The sequence below is a fragment of the Pseudoliparis swirei genome, chromosome 12 (genome assembly GCF_029220125.1).
Source record: "Pseudoliparis swirei isolate HS2019 ecotype Mariana Trench chromosome 12, NWPU_hadal_v1, whole genome shotgun sequence".
NCBI classification, from domain to species: domain Eukaryota; kingdom Metazoa; phylum Chordata; class Actinopteri; order Perciformes; family Liparidae; genus Pseudoliparis; species Pseudoliparis swirei.
In genome coordinates, this window is record NC_079399.1 from 11,843,631 (window position 1) to 11,854,170 (window position 10,540).

The 10,540-nt window shown below is 45.2% G+C and overlaps 1 protein-coding gene across 1 annotated transcript; it reads left to right on the forward strand.

The window, feature by feature from the left end:
• Positions 1–3,924: 3,924 nt before the first annotated feature.
• On the forward strand, positions 3,925–9,654 carry mycn (MYCN proto-oncogene, bHLH transcription factor). Its single transcript, XM_056428503.1, has 3 exons — positions 3,925–4,305; positions 4,734–5,379; positions 7,608–9,654. Exons 2-3 carry the CDS (start codon positions 4,755–4,757, stop codon positions 8,369–8,371), a joined length of 1,389 nt encoding a protein of 462 aa, XP_056284478.1. The 5' UTR covers positions 3,925–4,305; positions 4,734–4,754; the 3' UTR covers positions 8,372–9,654.
• The last annotated feature ends 886 nt before the right edge of the window (positions 9,655–10,540 follow it).

A 10,540-nucleotide genomic window follows, 5' to 3' on the forward strand; every position in this document is an offset into this window, starting at 1 on the left:
GGTGAGGTGAAGGTGAAGGAGGATGTGTAAGCTCCACTGTGTTGGGGCGGAGGGTTTTGCTGGAGCTAAAATGTAATGCTGTGGATCATGGACAGACATGGCCTCTTGTTGGGGTTGCTTTGTTTGAGGACAAGATGCCACTGTGGAATCTGACCTGACGTGATTAAAGAAGAGCAGTCGTAATGCCGTCCACAGAGTGAGGACACACCGCAGCGCTGCAAGCCGCTTTAGGGAATTATTAGTCGGTTAACAAGCTTGTGTCGTCCTGTGCAGGGTGCAATATGGACCATATATGAAGCTGCTGTGTTCCCACAGAAGGCTTCTAGAACACTTTGATGTCGGTAAATGTTTGACTCTGCTTGTTCTAAACTGACATGGTTTATTATTAAGACACGTGTAAATAGATGTTGAGATACCAGAATGAGGAGCACACTTACCCAAAGATACAAAACGTAGTTACTAACACAGTTTCTAATTGTATGAGAAGGTGAGTCATTTACAGACTGGAGTTGATTGTGGTGTGTTTTTTTTGTAGAGCCTGTAAGAAGACACAGTCCATGTGGGCTGGTCAATGTACAGTACTTCAAATACAAATCATTATTTCTAACCTTGTCAATGTCTTGACTATATTTTCTATACATTTTGCAACTCATTTGATAAATAAAAGTGTGAGTTTTCATGGAAAACACGAAATTGTCTGGGTGATCCCAAACTTTTGAACGGTAGTGTATGTGTTCAGGAAAAAGAAATGTATTGACATAAATTGATTTATTTTAACTAGTTATGTTGTTGCACTCCTTCTAGCTGCTCTGGAGAAGAGTCCCTCTGAGAGGGATCCGATGAAAACTGTCACACAACATGTTGCACAACTCTTCTGCGGTATACTATGCTTTTTCCATTAAATTGTTTCCCCTCTCTGGCCTTCATCACGACTGTATGTAATACTGTATGTACATAAACACAAAGCACATACAATCTACTGTCCTTCAGTAGCATATACACACAGGTGTCAGTTTATTAGGTACACCCACGGTAACGGACACAACCGCTCTGCAATAAATCCAACTTTAGGCTGAATAAAATAATAGAAACACCTGCCAGTAGAAGTAAGAGAAACACAACAGCTTCATGAAGGAAGGCTGTTCTAATAAACTTGCCACTGAATGTATAACATGTAGAATGTGGTTTGTACTTTATTATTTCATGGCCATAATCCGGTGAGACAATATACATATGTTTATAAAGAAACCACAAGATGGTCCATTTAACAACATTCATGACTTCATCGACATCATTTGAAGAGCAATTTAACCATGTAACCGGGTTGAACACAAGTTGTCCAGATAAAGCACTCTCTGGAATTAGCCCATTAATTCAAGTCTTTTATGTATAGGTGTGTCTTGTAATCTGTTATTTATGTCTGTCTATATATATGTGTGTGTGTGCTTGTGTGTGTGTGTGTGTGTGTGTGTGTCGATAGCTGTATCTTTCAATGTTTATCATGAAAACAAAGCTACGACACCAATAAAAACCTACACAGCCACCTCTCGCACACACAAACAATTAAAATATTGATATGATGTGCGTACTCTCTAACCAAACACAGCTTGTCCCGATGTCACTGCAGCTGGTTTTACTCACAATATGCTAGTCTTTGCACCATCCACTGGGGTGACTTATGAATCTTTTATCAAAACTAGCCTAATTGCTTAACCATCCATGTCCCGGTCCAGTTGTGAATGGTGGGAGGGAGACTGGGCATGCCATGACTGTCATAAAAACAACAGGCAAAGACGCCAGCACTGGTCCACCTCTGACACGTCTGCCTTTTCCTCTAAGTCTCTGTCAACTTTCATGAGCACTTTTATTTATCCAAGGTAGTCCCACTGTGAGCAGGGGATGCTTTATGAGGGAAACTGTGTAATTAGTCACATATTGAGCAATAATTCAATGAATATAACAGGTTTTAGACAACTAGGGAGAAGAGAATGTGCTTCATTTCTGTGTGAATATGTTGACTGATATATGAATACAAATCAGCAACAAATAGGACAACAAACAATCATATCAACAACTGTCCTATTTCAATGCAAATATCAGTGGGTTAACATGCAGCGTGTGTGAGTGCACTCAGCACTTTCAGCAAGTGTCTTTCCCTCAAGACAAAAGCTTAAAGCCAACTTCTCCGTATCCATTGGCTTATTTACTTTCGTCTTCACTCTGGTTGTCCACAGAAAACAAGCAGCAGTGCTTCCTGTCCTCACCCTTCTGCACTGACTCGATACAAAAAACAACTTTCCCTTCTGTTCTCACTCCCACTCTCTGCCCTTTTTCACAGAAGAGGAAGCTGCTTCTCCTGCTGCTAGAGGGTCAGAGCTGAGCGGCAGTTTGAGAAAAAGTATAAGAGCGGACGGACAAGAGCCTGTGGGGAGTTTTTGACTCCCAAACCATCTCCCCAGTTCCTGGGATCAGTCGCCAGTCCCAGGAAACTCCCTGCTTTTCCTACTTTGTGGACAAAACAGCTGCAGATTCTCACTTTTTGCTGGCTGTGGTCGTTTGAACTCAACCCCCAACCAATATTTCCACATGCAATGACTAAAAAGTGTGTTTCTGGTACAAAATTTAAAATAATTAAATATCTATCTATCTATATACATATTATACACATACATATACATAATTTGCACATACATATATGCATATATATATATATACACATACATATATAAACATACATATATATAAACATACATAAATACACATGAACATATATATATATACATACAGAAATGCACATATATATATATAAAATAAATGATTTCTATACATATAATTAAATTATTTATATATATATATAAAATTAAATTATTTATACATGTATTATTTTATTTTTTCTCCAGATGCTGGTGTTATCATCTCCAATTGTTTGGCTGACAAAAAGTGGAAGCTGTCGTTCTTCCGGCTCACAGCTGGCGTTCAACTGGAATCCGTTCTGAAAACGTGTTCCCTGAATGAGTCAATACCAGGGACTGTGTGTACGCCTGTGCGCATAATTACAGATGCGCCATTCCTCCTAATCTGTCATTAGAAAAGGGAATGGGAATGACTCCAGGCTACAACCACCGCTTGCGGTTACGTAACAACTCGGATCCTGTCTTATCCCGGAGACAGATGAAACCTCCCGGACCTACAGCCTATTGTCTGAGGAAATGTTACTTCTGACAGCCCTAGAGGAGTTTGTCCAAGCGTCAATGTTTTCTTTAAAAATAACCGTCTCTGTGTGTGTATGTCTTTGTCTCGCTGTGTTCGGGTGATGGTACGAGTCTCTGCTGCTGTTCCCTGTGTGTCCGTATGAGGGCGCAGTGAGCCGTATACTTCGCTTTTCATCCAGGGATGCTGGATTACCCTCAGACAAAAAAGAAAAATGATATGGAGAGCCAGAGAAGGGCCGTAGGAAGTGAAGGAATACATCTCTACACACACCATTTGAAATGAATGATACTTCAAGTGTGTGCTCATAAGAAGTGATGCTTACATATTTAATAGCTATAAGTATTCCTCCACATGAATTTACAACAATTTGACAAATTGAGCCCAGTTGATTTTAATTGTATCTTTTGAACGAAAATAGTCACTACAGTTTTAAAACACTGCCATGTGGCGACATAAATTGTTTTATCAGTGTGTAATAAATACATGTATCTTATGAGGATCGTGAGAGAGAGATAGTTTGTGTGTGGGTTGGTTTAGAAGAACTGCCCTTCACTTGGACACTTGGGTCTGTGTAGCATCCTGCCTGCTGCAGTGCCCTTGAGCAATCCGAGCAAAACATCAAATTACTAACAGCCGCTGGGTTACTTCCACTGTTTCAGAGCTGATCGTGGGTCGGACATCCCAGTGGAGAGATGGGGTAAGAGAAAAGAACGAGAAAAGCCCGAGGCTGTCAATAATGTACATTTTCTCTGCTTCACTCTTCCTTTCTTCCTTTCTTGCTTTCATTCTTGCTTGCGATGTTTAAGGCTGTTTACTGGATTCACCTTGAAGAGAAGCTCCCAGCCAGCCTGTCTGCCGCGCCGCATCAAACCCAAAAGTCCGACTGTAGGCTACCACCCCCCAGCCTGGGAGGGCGGAGTCTGCTTTCCTCCCGCAGATCTGAGTGTATAACTCTGCAGCCAGCCACAATGTGTGTCAGAGGACTGTCTGTGCTCCCTAAGTAGATGACTACTCCAAATCTGGTGTCTGTATTACTGACTGCGAGTTACGAGAAAATTTGGTTCTCACATTACCATCCCAACTCAGGACTAGGTGAGCATCTTTTCATTCCAGCGGTGAAATATAGAGACGTGCTATCATTTCCCACATTTTTCAATCACAACAGACTCTATTGGATGTGATTATTTTCATTCCATTTGTTTTTCGGCAAACACGCTTTTTATTTTTTTTAAAATATCCTAACCACATTTTCTGCCATGTTTTGTAAGTAATGAGTCAATGCGCCGTTTTGCACCCTCCGTGCGTCACTGTTCCATTTACGCACATTCTCCTGAGAGATTTGTGTGTTTTAAACCCCACAGAGTAAGTGTAGAATTTGGTGGAGCAGACTGTGTGTCTGTGTGTGGGCTTCGACTCAGGCTCTTTCTGAAGCGTAGTATTCAGGTGTGATAGAGGAGGGAGGGCATGGGGAGAGACGCTCTTTCCTTTTGGAGACTAAAGTATCTTTTGTTCCTTTGCAGGTTTTTCGATTGTGGGATAGAATGCCGGCGATCATAAGTAAAAACTCCGATTTGGAGTTTGACTCCTTACAACCGTGTTTCTACCCGGATGAGGACGACTTCTACTTCTGTGGTCCCGACTCTGCGCCACCGGGGGAGGACATCTGGAAGAAATTCGAGTTGTTGCCCACTCCACCCCTCTCCCCGAGCCGAGCCGCGCTACCGGGGGAGCCGGCGTCTGGATCAACGGAATCAGACCCTCTGGGCTTCGGCTTAGGGGACCCACTGGACTGGGCTTCTGAGCTGCTTCTCCTGCCCGAGGACGATATCTGGGGGGCATCCGACGATGGAGACCTATTTGGCTCCGCTTTGGATACTAACCCCAACAATATCATTATCCAGGACTGTATGTGGAGTGGCTTCTCCGCCAGAGAAAAGCTGGAGCGTGTGGTCACGGAGAAACTCGGCAAGGCGATTTCCACTGCTACAGCAGGCAGCAGGAACATGTGCGTCAAAGCGCCGGAGGTTGTGAGCCTCATCTCGGTGACAGAGTGTGTGGACCCCACGGTAGTCTTCCCTTTCCCGGTCAACAAGAAGAACGGCAGCAGAGACTCAACCGGGTCCGTGAACACGCCCACAACCCACGGAAGCGCTCCCAGTGACTCCGGTAAGAATTTAAAGACACGCTAAAGACTTTTGTTTTACAATTTTTAAGAAATTCAAGTGGCAAGAAAACCTCCAACACGGAAAGATCACATTATTCCTATTATTACAAGATACACATCAGCATTATTATTGGTGAATATTGTTGTTGTTATCATCATCTTGTTGTTGTTATTGACTGGCACAGAATCGGATTATCTCGTTACATTACACGCACGCACACACACGCACACACACGCACCTACACGCACACGCACACACACACATACACACACGCACGACCACAAAAGAACACGCTCACACACAGTGGAGGAGTGAACGAGGTTTACGTAAACAGAGGGCTCTTCATCCGGCAGATGGCAGTAAAATGGGGAATTGTGTGCCTTCCTGAACTCGGTTGGCATTCGAGCCAAACAAAAAGAAGACACAGTCAGTGACTGCAGTCGAAGGGAGGGGAAGATGAAAAGGTGTTCAATGATGTGATGAGCTGATAACGTGTCTGGTTCACGGTGCCGCGCGGGCTTTCATTACCATGGATTAAGGGACAATTTGCGCACAGTGGGTGAGAAATTGGCACTTATTTTGGACCGTCTGTATAAACTGCTGCCTTGAGTTTCGCTGATAACTCCAATTAGCCCCAGGAAGCAGAACATTACACTGAAATAGCATCAGGGAGGAGAGCGAATCAAAACAATGCTATACACACAGATGTATAACACATTATATAGATTGATCACTCCCATTGTTGTTGCTATAATGTCGACCATAATGTGTGTTTTGATTGGGAATGGGTGATGTGTGTATGTAATGGCCCTAAGACTGCATCTCACTTCTATTACCGCCTACACGTTCCCTAAACAAACACTAACGGGTTCTTATCAGCGTGTGTTTGCAGTGAAACAGCAGTACAAAGGCATCCAGCTTGGCACAGAGGGTAGACTCAGCCAGCCTTGCCAAACACCTCCTCCAACGTGAAGAAAAGAGGACAGAGGAGGGCCCTGGCTTCTTCTTTTAGGGGGGTGATAGCTTTGAACGAGCGCTCCATCTCGACAGCTGTCTCCCTGGCGCCGCTCCAGCTCCGAGGCTTAAAGGGTGGTGATCCGATCGCCTGCCGCACCGCCGCCCTGCGCACAGCGCCGCTCCTATGTGCTTCCGCCGCTCGCCGCGTTAAGACGCGTCGCCTCTTTGTGTGGCAGGGTCGATTTACTTTCTCGTAAAAGAGACCGACTTTACAGGCTACACTGTAGGTTTCTCCCCACAGTTAGGCCAGTATTTCTATTAATTAGGTACACCCCACTCCAAAACGCAGTCAAGCTATAATTCAGTGGTGGAGAACAATATCTCTTGGATAATACTATATCTCCCCAGATAGAAATGTTGTACTCTTCCTCGTATTTATACACTTCCCAGCTTCAATACATGAGCTGTTCCATTCTGAGAGTGGAACACCAAACATCTTCACATGTGGCAGCCACGCCCCCTCATCCACCCAGCTGTGCCCAGCTTTGTTTTGATGCCAGAGCCAGATTGAGTGTGTGTGTGTTCAGTGAGTGTTTTGAGACAGTATCCTGGTGCAGCGGGGTCTGAAGTGGGTTACTGTAAGCTTTAAAATGCCACACTCTTCAGATGCTCCTGAGCTGATAATGAGAACCATTATCACAAAGGCATTTTAACTGGGCCTCACACTCTCTGCCTCATGATTGGCTACTTCCTCTCATCTCCAAAGGCGCCAGTCCATGATAAGTCTCAGCTGCCTTGATTCCAGCGCAGGTTAAGACGAACTGCTCAGCTGGAAAAATATTTAATATTTCACTTCATCAGAGGTAAAAGTGAAGTTCTTAAAAGGCTCCCACACCTTCAGAGTGACTCTGGCCTCGCTGATTAGACTGAAGGCTTCAGACTAAAACTGTCTCGGCTCACCGGAGAAGATTAAGAAACGTTTTGAAGGCGGGACGGAGAAGGAAAGGCAAGAATCCAGCCTGTCTGCTCCGCACTGAGACTGAGCATGTCAACGCCTGCAGAGTGGATTAGTTGAGGAGTGACATACACTAAGCATTAAGAGGGTTCTGCTAAAGCAAACAGCGTTGAGCAACGCTCTCGCTCCCACACTCTCTCTTGATCTCGCTCACATGCATACCTGTCACCTGCTGGGACAGAGATGACAAGGGGGGAATGTTGTGTGTCAGAGCGATCGAGTAACTTACATTCTGTGTTTTCGGTTTTTTTCCACAGAAGAGGATGACGATGATGACGAAGAAGAAGAGGACGATGACGACGATGACGATGACGACGACGACGAGGACGATGAGGAGGAAGAGGAGGAGATTGATGTAGTGACAGTAGAGAAGAGGCGCTCCACCATCAACAAGGCATCACCCATGGCGACGGGTACAGGCACCATCTCCGTGCATCCCAAGAACCAAGATGCGAGGGGGTCCGGCGTGGTGAGCCGGTTCATCAGCAGAGCTCCTCGGGAGCTGATCCTGAAGAGGAGCTCAGTCCACCAGCAGCAACACAACTACGCCGCGCCCTCACCGTACACTTCAGACGACGACCCCGCCCCACCACCAAAGAAGCAGAGGACGTCAGACGCGCCTCGACCTCCCACCAGAACCATCTCGTCATGCTCCTCCTCCTCCTCCACATCCTGCAGCTCATTCACCAGCACGTCGGGGACACGCAGCAAGCGCAGCGCCAGCGGAGACAGCAGCCCGCGCGGCAGCTCCGACTCAGAGGACAGCGAGCGCCGGCGCAACCACAACATCCTGGAGCGCCAGCGCCGCAACGACCTGCGCTCCAGCTTCCTGACGCTGCGCGACCACGTGCCCGATCTGGCACACAACGAGAAGGCGGCGAAGGTACTGATCCTGAAGAAGGCCACTGAGTATGTGAGCTCACTGGAGACAGATGAGATGAGACTCCAGCAGGAGAAGGACAGGCTTCAGGCCCGCAGGCAGCAGCTGATGCGCAGGCTGGAGCAGGCTCGGACTCGCTAACAGACAACCACTACAACACAGAAACACTCACATATACCCGGGATCAGCCCCCCCACCCTGCCTCAACTCAGTCGGTCTGAAACGCAATTAGATGCATACACACTTACGCACAAACACACACGCCTGCATATCTGTTGTACACGCGCGCACACAAACATCTCAGAGGACGTTTATCTTCAAATGCCGAAGCACACACACACCTTTAAGGAAAGAGGGAGGGGTTGGCCAGGGGGATGCTCGGACTTTCACTGCCGCCACTTTTTTTGCACATTTGTTGACGTTAAGAATGTTTAGGGTTTACTTTTTCAATCCAGTCATATTGAGGAAAGATTTTTTTTTTTTAAAGAGAAAAGAATGAGGGAGGAGAGAGGACCTTGTTTTGTTCTTCCCTCCCTCTGGTTTTTTTATATCATTTGTTTCTTGTATTTTGTTTTTTTGTACTCACTGTGACACCAGCCTGGAATCAGTTGATTCCCACAGGGATGGATGGGTATAAGAGGGCACTTTGCTTGGAGAGTTCACGTACAAGAAGCAGTGCACACTTACTTTGCCTTCACCACTGCAAAACTGAAGAGACTATATAATGACTGAGGCGTTTTGGGTCACATAAGCAATGCCACTCCAGGTTCTCTTTCTTCTCTCACTCCTCTCTCACACTGGTGCTCCAACCAAGTCAGTGGATGTATAACTGTGCACCTTGCTAGCCGACACTTTTGTATATAACAATAGTGTAGAGACAAAATAAACTCAGATCTGCCTTGTTTTGTAATACATTTTGTCCTTGTTTTTTTATACATGTCAGGAAGCTGCCAATAACCAGACTGGAAGTTTATATACCTTTAAAAGTACTGTAAGGCCTCGATTTTTGAGCGTCATGAAACTTTGTAATATAACATTATATTGTTTTTTCTCTTCTCTTTTTTTGTATTGTATCATATTACTAATTCTACACACCTTTAAGCTTTTAGTGTGAACCTGATACATACTAAATTTGATACTTATATTTTCGTATGAAAATGAGTTCTCTTTACTTTATCTTGTCATTTTTTTTCCTTTTATCTCAAATAATTCTTTTGTACAGCAAATGTGTTCTATCCTCATGTACCTGGCCTTTTTCTTAATTCCTCCTTTGTTTATATTTGTAACTATCGGGTGCATAGAACTGGGTAAACGGATATAAGATGTTTGTTTTTTGGACTTTTAAAATGTACATTTAGTGCTGCAACTCATAGCACTTTGAAATACCTCATTTTTAAAAATAAATAGACATCATAAAATCCTCACCTTTGCGGTTCTTTTATTGTAAAAGAAACTGTGAACATCACTTTTAACCTTCCATATCTGTCTCTTCTCTGTTTGTTTCTCTATTTGCCGCTTCATTTCCATTTGTTTTGCTGTTCTCAAAAGACTCGTCCTGACAAAGAAATAAAGAGTGTCTTCCTTCTCAGCACCCTGCGGCTACCTCCCCCTCTGTACCCTCTCACACCCACCCACACACACACCTACGCATACACACTTCAAGTGCACCGGAGCACACATCCCCACTCACTCACACACACACACACACACACACACACACACACACACACTCCTCCTCTCTCACAGCCCTTCCTACTACATTGTTCAGGCTGTTTCCATGGAAACTGGAGCAGCTGCTGAGTGGCAGACACCGAGAGTGAGTCTTTTATTTGTCTCTTAGTAGTCTGTGTATTTCTGCCTGCATGTGTGTGTGCGTGCGTGTGCGTATGAATGCAAATGTCTGTATGTGTGTCTACCTTTTGTCCTGGTCTGTGTGTGGCCCAGGCGCCTGATATCTCTGCCCTGGCGTGTGCGCTGCCCGCCACGATGCCAGGACAAGGCCGGACACTGTTTACCAACATCAGCCACATGGCTCTGGCCTCCTCCTCCTCCCTCCTTCTTCGTTCCTCCTTTCCTCTGTGCCTCCAGTGCCGGGCCTTTGCCCAAATATATGCCACTCAGGAGTCTGGCCAGGCGTTCACTGGAGATGGCTGAAAGAGAAATCTGTTGCCACGGCCTGAGTAGCCATTCAGCCCGACAGTGTGTTCACAGAGGGAAGGAGAATGAGACTTGCTGAGAAGGGAATTAACAGGACATAAAAACGCATATTGTTATTGACTTTGATTTATCCTTTTATCCTAAAAAAGCGAC

Excerpts from the sequence above, each read along its gene's own strand:
- mycn (XM_056428503.1), top strand. The coding sequence starts at position 4,755 with ATGCCGGCGATCATAAGTAAAAACTCCGATTTGGAGTTTGACTCCTTA. Across the intron at positions 5,380-7,607 it reads AAGCGCTCCCAGTGACTCCG|AAGAGGATGACGATGATGAC; the intron begins GTAAGAATTTAA and ends TTTTTTCCACAG.